At 58.0% G+C, this 17,180-nt stretch overlaps 2 protein-coding genes across 4 annotated transcripts in view; one reads left to right on the top strand and one right to left on the bottom strand.

The window, feature by feature from the left end:
• The window catches only part of LOC137427663 (N-acetylneuraminate-9-phosphate synthase-like), a 247,858-nt gene that overhangs the window by 218,701 nt on the left and 11,977 nt on the right, over positions 1–17,180 (top strand). For all 3 annotated transcript variants that reach the window (XM_078777935.1, XM_068117297.2, XM_078777936.1), the window contains one exon: positions 6,608–6,745. In XM_078777935.1, the coding sequence (XP_078634061.1) occupies positions 6,608–6,745 (138 nt within the window). The remainder of the gene's footprint in view (positions 1–6,607; positions 6,746–17,180) is intronic.
• LOC137427662 (N-acetylneuraminate-9-phosphate synthase-like) overlaps positions 1–17,180 on the bottom strand; it is a 444,861-nt gene that overhangs the window by 187,764 nt on the left and 239,917 nt on the right. The window lies entirely within an intron of this gene.

Below are 17,180 nucleotides of genomic sequence, written 5' to 3' on the forward strand. Positions count from 1 at the left end.
CCCTCAGATGCGGTGATGTAACGCCCTAGTTCGTAGCGTGCCACTTCATCATGTCGTAATGCCTCTCGCATCCTCTCATGAGGCTCTAGTCTGACCAGGCACTGGTCCGGGCCCTTTTCAAGGTATTTGTACAGGTACTTGACACAGGTGACAGCACAGACGATCTCAAGGTTGATGTGAGCATCGTACCTGAGGACAATATATGGATTGTAAGGCACAACCCATGCATTGTTAACTAATACGTTAGCACCGCCTCGTATTGTCTTCATGATGGGATCACCAGGTGCTGCTTCTGCCCGTCTTCTGTACAGGGGATAGGAGTCATCAGAGAAGCTTGTCGTTTGTCGTAGGGCTTTGGGATAGTCCTTTGTGCACTTCCGGTCTGCCATGCAAGGGCTCAAGATGTTCCATTCCCCACATGGGCCGTGAATCATGTGTGATGTCACGATACGGTGTAGTTCCGGATTTGTGAGTCTGTCAGGAATCTCAGCAGAGACCACGCGATCGACATCTGCTGGTGTTCTGGGCTTGTCGCGAGGTACCACGGTCAGGAGCATGTGTATATGGGGAAGGTGACGCTTTTGCGTTTCCTTCACCATCACGTAAGCGTCCACATGCCCCAAGATGTCATGCTTGAGGATGTCTGCGGGGAGTGCTTCCACCTTCATATGAAACACCCGGGCGATGATATCAGGTCTTGCATTGGGTGGCTGACCCTCAAAAACCGATTCTTTAATTTCTGGCCACTTTGGGTTGCAGGTGAATGTTAGGAAAAAGTCTGGTTTTCCCTTGACTCGGACTAAAGCCATTGCATCCTGAAACTCTTTGGCATACCAACGTGGCGACCCATAAATTGACGGTGGCAGAATGGTGAGGCGTCCAGGTAGCACCTCAGCATCACTGTTCAACGCATCAACGATGATCTTATACTTTTCTGCCTTAATTGACTTCTGGTTGCAGCGAATCCAATTGAGACGGTGTGACTCAATTTTTGCCATCATGTTGCATACGTACTGCTGTGTCAACCTTCCACCACGAAGCAGTAGATTGAAGTGATGAGTAGGATCACGTACTTGTAGATGGTAGCGGTAGAAAGTTGTTGGCGTTGTCCCTGCCAACTCAGTGTGGTACCCCTGAGAGCCGCAGGGTAGCAGAAGTATGTATGATAGTGGGTCATATGCTGGATGCATGGCGTCTATTGTCTGTAAACCTCCTCCTCTGAGGTGAACAGCGACTGCCAGCCTTCCAAACTGCTCTGTTGTCATTGCCCCTGGAGCAATGACAGCCACATCGCTGTCTGGTGAGGGAAGGTTGACGGTACCATGATGAAGGTCTCGGCGCCGCGTGCGACCTGTTAACACAATATTCAGTTCATTGGCGCTATCATTATGAACCACATACTCAATGGCTGATTTGAATTGCTGGACGTATGGGTTGCACTCATGAATGGCCTGTTGTGCTCTTAGCAAAAACTGCTCATTCAGGCCACTGTTCGAGGTGTGGGCACGACGATAATCCAGCTCATGGGCTGGATCGTGAAAGTAGATCTGAGCAAAGCGTGGGGTACAACCCAGATCGGCAAGAGGAGCACCAATGTAATGGTAAACCTTACCTTGTATGCGCACTCCAGGATTGAAGCCAGGCATACGTATCTCTCGGACACCGATACTTGCCATTGCCAGCGCGTTGTTGTACTGTTTCGCGTGCTTCACAAAGTCCTGGTTAAGGAACAGGTTTTTAATAGCATCTGGAGGTTGTGATGGAATTGAACCGGGTTTTGGATTCGTAGGATCATGCATAAGATCGACCTTGCCGTGGTTGCAGCAAAATCCTCTGCTCTCCTCATTCCACACCAAAGCAGCACAATGCGAGCATTTAGTGCATTGAAATATTGAGGTCCTGCTCAACGCGTGCCTGTACTCACCATGAAGTACCTCTCGGAAGAAATCGGCATCATCGTATCGAGCAAGGTTGCGATTGTCATGGTGAGCCTGCTCTAGTCTCACACGGTGTACATCCTGATGGCGCAGGGCATCCCTTACTTGCCGGTCTTCTCGCTGGTGAGGGATTTCTTCTGCACGACGCCTTGCCTCGCGTTCAGTGTTGTCTGCCAAGCGAGCAGTCCGTTCTTCATCCGTTTCTTCTGCACGACGCCTTGCCTCGCGTTCAGTGTTGTCTGCCAAGCGAGCAGTCCGTTCTTCATCCGTTTCTTCTGCACGACGCCTTGCCTCGCGTGCAGTGTTGTCTGCCAAGCGAGCAGTCCGTTCTTCATCCGTTTCTTCTGCACGACACCTTGTCACGCGTCCAGTGTTGTCTGCCAAGCGAGCAGTCCGTTCCTCATCCGTTTCTTCTGCACGACGCCTTGTCATGCGTCCAGTGTTGTCTGCCAAGCGAGCAGTCCGTTCGTCATCCGTTTCTTCTGCACGACACCTTGTCACGCGTCCAGTGTTGTCTGCCAAGCGAGCAGTCCGTTCCTCATCCGTTTCTTGTGCACGACGACTTGTCACGCGCGTAACGTCGCGTGTCAAGCGAGCAGCGCGTTCTTCATCCGTTTCTTCTGCATGACGCCTTGTCATGCGTCCAGTGTTGTCTGCCAAGCGAGCAGTCCGTTCTTCATCCGTTTCAGCTGCACGACGACTTGTCACGCGTCCAGTGTTGTCTGCCAAGCGAGCAGTCCGTTCTTCATCCCTTTCAGCTGCACGACGCCTTGTCACGCGCGTAACGTCGCGTGCCAGGCGAGCAGCTCGTTCTTCGTCAGATTCCATTGCGCGTGCACTACGTGCAGCTTCGTTCCTTCGTTCTCGTAAACGACGACTCGATTGGGGCATTGTCTTTATCTACAATCTATCTATAAGATAGACAGTAAGTATATAGACGGTAAGTATAGATAAGATAGAATAGATAGATCTAACAATAAGACAGTGGGAAGATACAATCGAGACAGTAAGTCGGCACTTTCGTAAGGCCGGAAGTGAAGTCTTCACTGTCCGGAAGTTTGCATATCGCTGTTACGATTATTCGCCATTTAGTGTTAATGCCCAATTATTCAATTAGCGCCAACGCATTTTGGCTTTTTGCAATTTAATCGCAAGGAAAAGTAGAAAGAGAAGAGAAAAAAAAATGAAAAGGAAAAACATTCCAAACCGCGAGGGAAAACAACACGGCACGTCGACACAACAACGTGTCCTGTGATTGGCCGTACGTGGCTGCCAGTAGCTGCCCCAAAAAAAAAACTTTCACCGTCCGGCGACTGAATTTTAGGGGAAAAATAAAACGCTCTTCGCTTAAAACAACGCCCTTCGCTCTGACTGAATTGGGACAATGTTTTTATGTTTTTAATTGAATTACTATCCGTAATGGCGCACGCTCTCACAGGAGCTCCGGAAGGTCGCATATCGCAGTTACGATGAATCGCAAATTAGTTTTAATTAGTTTTAAAACATAGTTTAACGCCAACATAGTTTGCCAACGTGAAATAAATGAATACGCTCTCAAATGTGCCGTCCGAGGCAGAGTCTGTTCGCCACGTTCAGCACACGTGATAGCTCGCTGCTCTCTGATTGGTTGAATCGTTTTTTGGACATAGCTCGGTAACTACTTGTCCGATTAATATGAAACCTTGAAAAGGCACATCCTCAGGTCCCCAGCAATATACCTGGCAAGTTTCAAGTATATCGGACCCGTGGTTGTCGAGAAACAGCGGTCACAGACAAACACACAGACATACACACATACACACACACACACACACAGAGATTACTGGAATTATAGATAGATTAAAAAACTTTATGTTGAACTTGAAGGCTCCAAGTACGGACTATATATATAGCCCTCATTGAGGTAAAAATAAAAGTAAAAAGCCTGCTATCGCTTGCCAAGCTAGCCGTTCCCCCCTCCCCCTCCCCCTCCCCCCTCCCCTCCCCCCTCTCCCTCCCCCCTCCCACTCCCCTCCCACTCCCCTCCCCCTCCCCCCTTCCCCTCCACTCCCCCCTCCCCTCCCCCTCCACTCCCCCCTCCCCTCCCCTCCCCCTCCCCCTCCACTCCCCCCTCACCTCCCCCCTCACCTCCCCCTCACCCTCCCCCTTCCCCCCTCCCTCCCTCCTCCCCTCCCCCTCCCCCCTCCCTCCTCCCCTCCCCTCCTCCCCCTCCCCTCCCCTCCCCCCTCCCCCTCACCTCCCCTCCCCCCTCCCCCTCACCTCCCCTCCCCCTCACCTCCACCCCTCCCCCTCCCCTCCCCCTCCCCTCCCCCCTCCCCTCCCCTCCCCCTCCCCCCTCAACTCCCCCCTCCCCTCTCCTCCTCCCCCTCCCTCCTCTTCTCCCCTCTCCTCCTCCCCCTCCCTCCTCTTCTCCCCTCCCCCCCTCTTCTCCCCTCCCCCCTCTTCTCCCCTCTCCCCCTCTTCTCCCCTCCCCCCCCTCTTCTCCCCTCCCCACCCTCTCCTCCCCTCCCCACCCTCTCCTCCCCTCCCCCCCCGCTCCCCTCCCCTCTCCCCCCGTTCCCCTCCCCTCCCCTTCCTCCTCCCCTCCCTTCCCCACCCGGCAATGCCGAGTACTTCCCATGGCCAGCTGTACGTGGGCTGCTCGAGGGTTGGAAAACCAAGCAATCTTTATGTCTTGGCACCAAGTAAGAAAACCAGAAATGTTGTATACCAAGAGGTTTTGAGAAATTGAAAATTGACAAAACGTCATGTAGGAAATGTAGTGATATTGCTCTCAAATATACATGTTCTTTTCATCATATATTTGTATTATTCTTATTCAACCTGGGCAAAGCCGGGTACCTCAGCTAGTATATATATAAAGGAGGAGTGACTGTGTGTGTGTGTGTGTGTCTGTCTGGATGTCCGCTTATATCTCAAGAACTACACATCGGAGAAAAGTTTTAGACACAGATTCGGAATCAGCATAACATTCCGGTGGTTATAGGCTACTTTTTATTTTAATATCAATGGTTTAAAAAACCGGGCCAGCTGCAATTCCATGGTGTAGTTTGTGGCGGCGCTATTGCCCCTTTCCGATCCCATGACGCATTGCGGTTCCGATTCGCGATAAGGTCTATGCGCTATCACCGACACTTTTCCACCTTTTCCATACCTTTTAATCAGATTTAACTTATCGTCCATCGTAACCACATTACGCTTGGAAACACTAGCATTATCCTTCTTCGGACCCATGGCTAACACAGACACAGTAAAGGAATACTGTACGTCGCCTCTGTTTTGAATGAGAATCAGCAGTTGCGCGTACGTACAGTATACTGTACGTACATATTTATATTTTTTAAATGTGCTTTTTATTGTATTTTAAATTGTTTTTTAGCTTCTTTTATTGTTAATTTATGTACTATTTTATTTATTTTAAATATATTTTTAAGGAAAACAAATGTTTTCACGTCCGTAGGAGTGACGTAATGTTGCACATAATGACGTTCGCTGCCCGGTCATGAAAGAAATTATGATTCTCTTGCCAAAGTGACATGCAGATCAGGCAGTAAACCTCCCAACTGAGTTTCTCAACAGTCGTCAGCTTCAAGGACTCCCAACACACAGGTTGATTCTCAAGGTGCGAGCACCAATCATGCTTCTAAGGAATCTTGATCCACCAAAGCTGTGTAATGGAACACAATTGACAATCCAGCAAATGATGCCGCATGTCCTAGAGGCAACCTTCCTCTCAGGACAATACAGAGGAGAGAAAGTATTCATTCCAAGGATACCACTTATTCCACCTGACCTTCCATTCTCCTTCAAGAGGATTCAGTTCCCCATCAGGCTATGTTTTGCTATGTCCATCAACAGGGTGCAGGGGCAATCAATGAAGGTTGTAGGCCTGAACTTCACAGAACAAGTGTTTGCCCATGGCCAGGCGTACGTGGGCTGCTCGAGGGTTGGAAAACCAAGCAATCTTTATGTCTTGGCACCAAGTAAGAAAACCAGAAATGTTGTATACCAAGAGGTTTTGAGAAATTGAAAATTGAAAAAACGTCATGTAGGAAATGTACTGTGATATTGCTCTAAAATATACATGTTCTTTTCATCATATATTTGTATTATTCTTATTCAACCCGGGTGAAGCCGGGTACCTCAGCTAGTATATATATATATACAGGCGGATGCAATAATCAATCCATTCATTATTGCCTTGGTTTGTCAGCAAGACTGTTTCTGTAAGAGCACTCAGCACACAATTTCTATCTTGATTCAGTGAGAAATAAAATCATTTGGTCAGAATGCTGGCGATAACACACCTGCTACCTCTCAATCAAGAAACATTGTAAAAATTAATATCTTGCTTACAATTCCTACGACAATACCACTAAGATCGAACATTGTTAAGCTATCTTTTCCCCAGAAGATAACACTTTCCTAGCTGGTCAGTAGCAGTTTAGTATTTAACGGTGTATTTTTGAAGAAGAAAATTAAGGAAATGCTGTCAAATATATGGGACATGCATCTCAATATTCCTTCTGAAGGACATTGCAACCATGGAGTTTGACATTATAGTGAATTTTCCCTGATGATTAAGTTTAAAATAACTGACAAGTTTGTCAATGGAGCTATTGAAAACTTCTACGTTCATTCATTTTTATTCATATTATATATTTATGCAGGAAAAAATGCCTCTGGAGTTCGAGCTTTGCCCTGGCCGGTTGATCGGCGGGGACCATCCTTGCTTCATCATCGCAGAGATAGGGCAGAACCACCAGGGAGACTTGGACATCGCCAAGAAAATGATTAAGATGGCAAAGGTGAGGCCACTCCTTTTTCTCTGATTCTGCCGTTATTGGGATGTGTGGAGTGTTTCATCCAATCACCACCGAGGAACGAACGATCACGTGCTGTGATTTATCTCCCCCACTCTTCATCGGAGGTAGCGCTCGACTCGCCCCGGACGCTAAGATTTAAATTCGACTGTGGTCAAAATACCTTGGACTGCAGCGAAGATTTACATTCTAACAGGATGACGACCCCAAGCATACAGCCAAAGCAACACTGGAATGGCTTCAGAACAAGAACGTGAAAGTCCTTGAGTGGCCCAGCCAAAGCCCAGACTTGAATCCCATGGAGAATCTGTGGAAAGACTTGAAGATTGCTGTTCACCGACGCTCCCCATCCATCTTGACAGAGCTTGAGCAAATCTGCAAGGAAGAATGGGAGAAACTCCCCAAATCCAGATGTGCAAAGCTGGTACAGACATACCCAAGAAGACTTGAAGCTGTAATCATTGCCAGAGGTGCTTCTCAAAAGTATTGACTCTGGGGGCTGAATACTTCTGTATTATGTGTAATAACCTGCACTTATGTATATTAATAACCTGCACTTGTTGCATTTGAGATGCTCTGCAATTGCTTTACACGCTCGCTGAAATCAGAAACCCACTGCAACACAGTCATGCCAGCTGGCACCGTATAGCGTTGCCAACTCTGGGGGATCGGTGACAAAAAAAACCAACTCAATTTAATCCATTTTAAGTTCAGGCTGTAACACAGCAAAACGTGAAAAAAGTCGAGGGGGTGTGAATACTTCCTGAAACTACTTTATGCATGTCGACGCATGTACAGATACTTTTATTATTTGGCCCACAATTTATTACATTCGTAACAGAAGAAATTGTCCATTATAACGTCGTATTGAGGAGCTGTGCTCCTACGCGAGTCGAAAGGATTGACGCAACAAAAGACGGGAATTCGTCCGAGCTCCTTTATTGGTAAAACGAAAACTCGGGTACTCTCTAAAGCCCGTTTATCGGGTAGCAATATATATAAGCACAATCAAACACGTCATACCGGAAGCCACGCCTCCCAAGCCGGGCGCGGCATGCCGATCGGAGCGTTTGCCCGGGAAAGGCAAGTCAGGGCATGCCCGGGCGGCCTGGGCGAGCCCGGGAAAGGCGAGTCTGGGCATGCCCGGGTGGTCTGGGCGAGCCCGGTACAGTGATCGCTCCCTGGTTGCGTCATCGGCAGGTGTAAGGCGATTGTGTATGCTCAGCGGCAACCGCTACACGCGCCCCCCCAGAATCGACTTGCACCGCCAGGGTCAATTTAAGGGGGGTCCTGATGACCCAGCCGAAGCGACCCCTGGAGGGTCGTGGGGGGGGGGGGCGGTGTGGTGGTGGGTGATCGAGCGGGGGGAACCGTGGACGGGGGGCGGCCTCGCCGCGGAGGAAGGGCCAACCGTGGTGGTTGGTCGACATCCAAGAGCGCCGGCTTGAGGCGGTCCACTGAAATCCGGTCCGACCTGCCGCCGACGTCGACGACGAAGCACTTGTCGTCCCGTCGCCGGACCCGGAAGGACCCGTCGTACGGCGGCCGGAGTGGCCCCCGGTGTGCGTCATGACGCACAAAAACGTACTCCGCTGTGCGAAGCGCTGGGGGGACGTAGGACTGGGGGCCACCGTGGTGGGACGTTGGCACGGGGGCAAACCGTCGGGCGGCCTCCTGGAGGTCCGAGCGCTGGCGAGCCGCGGACCAGGGACTGGTAGCGTCGGGCACGAACTCGCCTGGGACGCCTGTAGGTCCTCCTTGGGGGCCATGCGGAGGCCCAAAAGGACCCACAGCAGCCGGTCGGCCCAACCGCCGTCCTGAAGGCCGGCCATGAGCGCCGCCTTCATGGAGCGGTGAAAACGCTCGCACAACCCGTTGGCTTGGGGGTGGTAGGCCGTGGTACGGTGGAGCTTGACCCCCAGGTTGCGGGCGACCGTGCCCCAAAGCTCTGAGGTGAACTGCGGACCGCGGTCCGAAGAGATGTCTGCCGGTGCGCCGAAACGGGCGACCCAGGTGGCGATGAAAGCCTGCGCCACGTCGGCGGTTGTGGTGGAAGCGAGGGGAACAGCCTCCGGCCACCTGGTGGTCCTGTCCACCATGGTGAGCAGGTGTGTGAAACCTCGTGATGGGGGAAGGGGGCCCACCAGGTCCACGTTGAAGTGGTCGAAACGCCGTTCGGGCACGGTGAAAGGTGCCAGCGGGGCCTGGGTGTGGCGGTGGACCTTGGCCCGCTGGCAGGCCGTGCAGGCGTTGGCCCAGTCGCGGACGTCCCGTCGAAGTCCGTGCCAGACGAAACGCGCCGACACCAGCTTCTGGAAAGCTTTCCGGCCCGGGTGAGAAAGGCCGTGGAGGGAGGCGAAAATGCGGCGCTGCCAGGTAACGGGCACGACGGGGCGAGGCTGGCCTTGGGAGACGTCGCAGAGCAGGACAGTGTCCGCGAAGGGGACGTCGGCCAGGCGGAGGCCCGTGTCCACCGCCCGGAGGGCTTGCACCGTGGTGTCGGCGGTCTGGTCGGCCGCCATAAGCGCGAAGTCCACGCCCAGGTGGACCGCGTTCGCGCTGGCCCGAGAAAGACAGTCGGCCATGGTGTTGTCTTTTCCGGCGACGTGCCGGATGTCCGTGGTAAACTCCGACACGGAGGAGAGGTGGAGCTGCTGGCGGGCCGACCACGGCTCCGTGACTTTGGCCATCGCGTAAACCAACGGCTTGTGGTCGACGAAAGCCGTGAACGGGCGGCCCTCCAGGAGGTGGCGGAAGTGGCGAACGGCCAGGTATAGACCGAGGAGCTCGCGGTCAAATGTGCTATATTTTAGCTCGTTCGGCCGGAGATGCCGGCTAAAAAAAGCGAGTGGCTGCCAAACCCCGTTCACCCATTGTTCATATACGGCGCCCACCGCGTAATCGGAGGCGTCCGTAGTGAGGGCGATAGGAGCGTCGAGCACCGGGTGAGCAAGCTGCGTTGCGTCGGCGAGGGCCAGCTTTGCGCCTGTGAATGCCGCGTCCATGTCTGCGGACCAGACGACGTCATGCTAGGCCGGCTTGCCCCGGAGGGCTTCGTAAAGGGGCCGCATGAGCTGAGCAGCGCGGGGCACGAAACGGAGATAAAAATTCACCATGCCGAGGAACTCCTGCAGGGTCTTGATGGAGCGGGGACGCGGGAACTTGGTGATGGCCTCGACCTTGGTTGGCAGCGGCACGGCCCCGTTCTTGGTGATGTGGTGGCCCAAAAAGTCAACAGCCATCGTGCCGAAGTGGCATTCGGCCGGGTTGACGATTAAGCCGTGCTCGCTTAGGCATCCGAACAGTGTTCGGAGGTGGAGGAGGTGCTCGGCCCGGGACGTGCTAGCGACGAGGATGTCGTCCAGGTAGACGAAGAGGAACGGCAGGTCGCGCAGCACGCCGTCCATCAAGCGCTGGAACGCCTGGGCCGCGTTCTTGAGGCCAAACGGCATCCTCAGGAATTCGAACAGGTCGAAAGGTGTGATGACGGCCGTTTTTGGGACGTCGGCCGGCCTGACAGGTACCTGGTGGTATCCCCGTATCAAGTCAATTTTCAAGAAAATGACCCGCCCCGCCAAACGGGCGGAAAAGTCCTGGATATGCGGGACAGGCTACCTGTCGGGGGTGGTAACGTCGTTGAGGCGGTGGTAGTCGCCACATGGGCGCCAGCCACCCCCCGGCTTCGGCACGATGTGCAGAGGTGAGGCCCACGCACTATCGGAGCGCCGCGCGATGCCGAGGTGCTCCAACGCGTCGAACTCGGCCTTTGCCATGGCGAGCTTGGCCGGGTCGAGGCGGCGGGCTCTGGCGTAGACCGGCGGGCCGTAGTTGGTATGTGGTGCTCGATACCATGTCTCACTGCGACGCCCGAAAACGTCGGCCACGTGTGGGCCGGGAACTCTGCGAGCAGGCGAGCGAACTCGTTCGCCGCCGGGAGGGCGCATGATAGTTCGGTCGGCGCGGAGCTGCTCATTGTGCATGCCAGGGAGCTGAAAGTCTCGGCGTTGACGAGGTGACGCCGTTTTACGTCGACTAGCAGCCCGTGCGCGCAGAGGAAATCGGCGCCTAGCAAAGCCATGGGCACGCTTGCCATCACAAAGGTCCAATTAAAGTGCTGGCTGCCGAAGCAGAGGGTGACGTTGCGCGGGCCGAAGGTGCGGATGGCCGATCCGTTGGCAGCGACCAAGGAGGGGCCGCAAATGGCGGTCTGCCTGTCCTGCTCGGAGGCGGGTATGACGCTCAGTTTGGCGCCGGTGTCACAAAGAAAACGCCGCCCGGACGCTTTGTCCTTGATGAAAAGCAAGTTGCCCGAGTGGCCGGCGCTCATGGCTGGTAATGAACGCCGGCCCGTCCGTTTCCCGACTCGCCGAAAGTGCACGGGGGTTGGCATGTCCGAGCCTTTTGTCCGAACCTAGCGTGGTAATAACACCATGCCTGGTCAGGTGGAGGCCCCGGCCGTCGTGTTGGAATCGGTCGGCGCGGCGTGGCGGCCGCCAGTCGCACTGGCAGTTCGGCCTCCAACCGCACCGGGCGCTCGGGCGCCATGCGCGTCACCTCGGATGGCGGCGGGCTCCAGGTAGCTGCCCCGATGTGCTGGCCTGCCGAGGAGATCTTGTCGGCCTCCCTGGCGAGGGCGCGGCGATCCGTGATCTGCGTGCCTGCCAGGGCGAAGCGTACCTGGCTCGGTAGCTGGCGGAGGAACAGCTCCCGGAAAAGAAAATCCGAGGAGTGCTCACCTAGCAGCGAGAGCATGTAGTCCATCCGCTCGGACGGGCGCGTGTCGCCGAGCTCGGGCAGGTCGAGCAGGCGTCGTGCGCGTTCTGCCGGTGAGAGGGCGAATGCGTCGAGGAGGAGCGTCTTGATTGCGCCATATTTGTCAGCGGCTGGCGGGTGCTGGAGGAGGCTCAGGGCGCGGGCCGCGGTGGCGGAGCTGAGTGCCGCTACCACATGGTGGAAGCGGGTGTCGTCTGCGGTAATGCCTCGCAGGGCAAACTGGGAGTCTGCCTGGGTGAACCAAACCGCCGCGTGAGCCTCCCAGAAGGTAGGCAGTTTAAGGGTAACTGCCGTGTCCATGTTGGGGGTCACAAGTGAGGAGCTGTGCTCCTACGCGAGTCGAAAGGATTGACGCGACAAAAGACGGGAATTCGTCCGAGCTCCTTTATTGGTAAAACGAAAACTCGGGTACTCTCTAAAGCCCGTTTATCGGGTAGCAATATATATAAGCACAATCAAACACGTCATGCCGGAAGCCACGCCTCCCAAGCCGGGCGCAGCATGCCGATCGAAGCGTTTGCCTGGGAAAGGCGAGTCTGGGCATGCCCGGGCGGCCTGGGCGAGCCCGGGAAAGGCGAGTCTGGGCATGCCCGGGCGGCCTGGGCGAGCCCGGGAAAGGCGAGTCTGGGCATGCCCGGGCGGCCTGGGCGAGCCCGGGAAAGGCGAGTCTGGGCATGCCCGGGCAGCCTGGGCGAGCCCTGTATAGTGATCGCTCCCTGGTTGCGTCATCGGCAGGTGTAAGGCGATTGTGTATGCTCAGCGGCAACCGCTACCGTATTATCATAACATCAGATGTCACGGGGTACTGTAGCAGTTCCCGCTGAATGTACACAATCGCCTTGCACCTGCCAGGACGCGGCCAGGGCGCGATCGCCATGCCGGGCTCGTCCGGACGGGCCCAGACGCGCCTCTCCTGGGCATGCCCGGACTCGCTGTTCCCGGGCGCGCCCGAACCTCCCGGGCACGCCCGGTCTCGTCTTTCCCGGGCATGCCCGCTCTCGCCTTTCCAGGGCTCGCCCAGAGCACCCGGGCACGCCCAGCCTCGACTTGCCAGGCCGCGTCCAGGACGCCCGGGCATGTCCAGACTCGCCTTTCCAGGGCTCGCCCAGAGCGTCCGGGCATGCCCGCTCTCGCCTTTCCAGGGCTCGCCCAGAGCGCTCGGGCACGCCCAGCCTCGACTTGCCAGGCCGCGTCCAGGACGCCCGGGCATGTCCAGACTCGCCTTTCCAGGACTCGCCCTTGACACCCGGGCATGCCCGGTCTCGGTTTTCCCGGGCAAACGCCCCGACATAAATGTGTATATATATTGCTGCCCGATAAACGGGCTTGTGAGAATACCTGAGTTGTTTTGTTTCAATAAAGCAACTCGGACGAATTCCGTCTTTGGTCGCGTCAATTCTTTCGACTCGCGTTGGAGCGCAGCTCCTTCACTGGTGACCTACCGACATGGACACGGCAGTGACTCTTAAACTGCCTACCTTCTGGGAGGCTCACGCGGCTGTTTGGTTCGCCCAGGCGGACTCCCAGTTCGCCCTGCGAGGCATCACCGCGGACGACACCCTCTTCCACCACGTCGTGGCAGCGCTCGGTTCCGCCACCGCGGCCCGCGCCCTGAGCCTCCTCGAGCACCCGCCGGCTGCTGACAAGTATGACGCGCTGAAGACGCTGCTCCTCGACGCTTTCGCCCTCTCACCGGCGGCACGTGCACGGCGCCTGCTCGACCTGCCCGAGCTCGGCGACACGCGCCCGTCCGAGCGCATGTACTATATGCTCTCGTTGCTGGGTGAGCACTCTCCGGATTTTCTGTTCCGCGAGCTGTTCCTTCACCAGCTGCCTCACCCGGTACGCCTCGCCCTGGCTGGCACGTCGATCACCGATCCCCGCGCCCTCGCCAGGGAAGCCGATAAGATCTCCTCGGCGGGCCAACACATCGGCGCGGCTACCTGGAGCCTGCCGCCGTCCGAGGCGACGCCCACGACGCCCGAGCGCTCTGCGCGGTTGGAGGCCGAACTGCCGGTGCAACTGGCGGCCGCCACGCCGCGCCGACCACTTCCGACACGACGGCCGGGGCCTCCACCTGACCAGGCGTGGTGTTATTACCACGCCAGGTTCGGACACAAGGCTCGGACGTGCCGACCCCCGTGCACTTTCGGCAAGTCGGGAAACGGCCGGGCCGGCGTTCATTCCCAGCCATGAGCGCCGGCCACTCGGGCAACTTGCTTTTTATTCGGGACAAAGCGTCCGGGCGGCGTTTCCTTTGTGACACCGGCGCCCAACTGAGCGTCATACCCGCCTCCGAGCAGGACAGGCGGGACGCCGTTTGCGGCCCCTCTTTGGTCGCTGCTAATGGCTCGGCCATACGCACTTTCGGCCCGTGCGACGTCACCCTCTGCTTCGGCAGCCAGCGCTTTCAGTGGACCTTTGTGACCGCCTGCGTCCCCATGGCTTTGCTGGGCGCCGACTTCCTCTGCGCGCACGGGCTGCTGGTCGACGTCAAACGACGTCGCCTTGTCAACGCCGAGACCTTCAGCTCCCTGGCGTGCACGATGAGCAGCTCCGCGCCGACCGAACTGGCGTGCGCCCTCCCGACGGCGAAAGAGTTCGCTCACCTGCTCGCGGAATTCCCGGCCCTCACGCGGCCGACGTTTTCGGCCGTCGCAGTGCGGCATGGGATCGAGCACCACATACCCACTACGGGCCCGCCGGTCTACGCCAGGGCCCGCCGCCTCGACCCGGCCAAGCTCGCCGTGGCAAAGGCCGAGTTCGACGCGTTGGAGCACCTCGGCATCGTGCGGCGCTCCAATAGCGCGTGGGCCTCACCACTGCACATCGTGCCAAAGCCGGGGGGCGGATGGCGCCCGTGTGGCGACTACCGCCGCCTCAACGACGCTACAACCCCCGACAGGTACCCGATCCCGCACATCCAGGACTTCACCGCCCATTTGGCGTGACGGGTCATATTTTCCAAAATTGACCTGATACGGGGATACCACCAGGTACCTGTCCGGGCGGCCGACGTCCCGAAGACGGCCGTCATCACGCCGTTCGGCCTGTTCGAATTTTTGAGGATGCCGTTTGGCCTCAAGAACGCGGCCCAGGTGTTCCAGCGCTTAATGGACGGCGTGCTGCGCGACCTGCCATTTCTTTTCGTCTATCTGGACGACATCCTCGTCGCCAGCACGTCCCGCGCCGAGCACCTCCTCCAGCTCCGAACACTGTTCGGTCGCCTCAGCGAGCACGGCTTAATTGTCAACCCGGCCAAATGCCACTTCGGCACGACGACCGTTGACTTTTTGGGCCACCGCATCACCAAGACCGGGGCCGTGCCGCTGCCGACCAAGGTCGAGGCCATCACCACGTTCCCGCGTCCCCGTTCCATCAAGGCCCTACAAGAGTTACTCGGCATGGTGAATGTTTATCACCGATTCGTGCCCCGCGCTGCTCAGCTCATGCGGCCCCTTTACGAGGCCCTCCGGGGCAAGCCGGCCAAGCATGACATCGTTTGGTCCGCGGCCATGGACGCGGCCTTCGCGAGCGCAAAACGGGCCCTCGCCGACGCAACGCTGCTGGCTCACCCGGTGCTCAACGCGCCCATCGCCCTCACTACGGACGCCTCCAACTACGCGGTGGGCGCCGTCCATGAACAATGGGTGGACGGGGTTTGGCAGCCACTCGCTTTTTTCAGCCGGCAACTCCGGCCGAACGGGTTAAAATACAGCACGTTCGACCGCGAGCTGCTCGGTCTATTCCTGGCCGTTCGCCATTTCCGACACCCCCTGGGGGGCCGCCCGTTCACGGCTTTTGTCGACCACAAGCCGTTGGTCTACGCAATGGCCAAAGTCACGGAGCCATGGTCGGCCCGCCAGCAGCGCCACCTCTCCGCCGTGTCGGAATTCACCACGGACATCCGGCACGTCGCCGGCAAAGACAACGCCGTGGCCGACTGTCTTTCTCGGGCCAGCGCGAACGCGGTCCACCTCGGCGTGGACTTCGCGCTCATGGCGGCCGACCAGACCACCGACACCTCGGTGCAGCCCCTCCGGGCGGCGGACACGGGCCTCCGCCTGGCCGACATCCCCTTCGCGGGCACCGTCCTGCTCTGCGACGTCTCCCAGGGCCAGCCTCGCCCCATCGTGCCCATTTCCTGGCAGCGCCGCATCTTCGCCTCCATCCACGGCCTTTCTCACCCGGGCCGGAAAGCTTCTCAGAAGCTGGTGTCGGCGTGTTTCGTCTGGCACGGCCTTCGACGGAACGTCCGCGACTGGGCCAACGCCTGCATGGCCTGCCAGCGGGCCAAGGTCCACCACCACACCCAGGCCCCGCTAGCACCTTTCACCATGCCTGCACGGCGTTTCGAACACGTCCACGTGGACCTGGTGGGTCCCCTACCCCCATCGCGGGGGTTCACCCACCTGCTCACCATGGTGGACAGGACCACCAGGTGGCCGGAGGCCGTGCCCCTCACCTCCACCACCACCGCCGACGTGGCGCAGGCGTTCATCGCCACCTGGGTCGCGCGCTTCGGCGCACCGGCGGACATCTCGTCCGACCGCGGCCCACAGTTCACGTCCGAACTTTGTGGCGCGGTCGCCCGCTCGTTGGGGGTCATGCTGCACCGCACCACGGCCTACCACCCCCAAGCCAACGGGTTGTGCAAGCGGTTTCACCGCTCCATGAAGGCCGCACTCATGGCCGGCCTTCAGGACGAAGGTTGGACCGACCGGCTGCCGTGGGTCCTTTTGGGCCTCCGCACGGCCCCCAAGGAGGACCTCCGGGCGTCCGCCGCCGAGCTCGTCTATGGCCAGCCGCTCCGCGTCCCGGGCGAGTTCGTGCCCGACTCTACCAGTCCCTGGTCCGCCGCACACCAGCGCTCGGACCTCCAGGAGGCCGCCCGACGATTTGCCCCCGTGCCAACGTCCCGCCACGGTGGCCCCCAGTCCTACGTCCCCCCCGGCGCTTCGCACAGTGGAGTACGTCTTTGTGTGTCATGACGCGCACCGGGGGCCACTCCGGCCGCCATACGACGGGCCCTTCCGGGTCCTGCGACGGGGCGACAAGTCCTTCGTCGTCGACGTCGGCGGCCGGTCGGACCGGATCTCTGTGGACCGCCTCAAACCGGCGCACGTGGACGTCGACCGACCACCACGGTTGGCCCTTCCTCCGCGGCCAGGCCGCCCCCCGTCCACAGTTCCCCCCGCTCGACCACCCACCACCAGATCGGACCCCCCCCCCCCTACGACCCTCCAGGGGTCGCTTCGGCCGGGTCATCCGGACCCCCCTTAAATTGACCCTGCCGGTGCAGGTCGATTCTGGAGGGGCGTGTGTAGCGGTTCCCGCTGAATGTACACAATCGCCTTGCACCTGCCAGGACGCGGCCAGGGCGCGATCGCCATGCCGGGCTCGTCCGGACGGGCCCAGACGCGCCTCTCCTGGGCATGCCCGGACTCGCTGTTCCCGGGCACGCCCGAACCTCCCGGGCACGCCCGGTCTCGTCTTTCCCGGGCATGCCCGCTCTCGCCTTTCCAGGGCTCGCCCAGGGCGCCCGGGCACGCCCAGCCTCGACTTGCCACGCCGCGTCCAGGACGCCCGGGCATGTCCAGACTCGCCTTTCCAGGGCTCTCCCAGAGCGTCCGGGCATGCCCGCTCT

This window comes from Myxine glutinosa, chromosome 5 (genome assembly GCF_964187855.1).
Source record: "Myxine glutinosa chromosome 5, kmMyxGlut1.1, whole genome shotgun sequence".
Taxonomy (NCBI): domain Eukaryota; kingdom Metazoa; phylum Chordata; class Myxini; order Myxiniformes; family Myxinidae; genus Myxine; species Myxine glutinosa.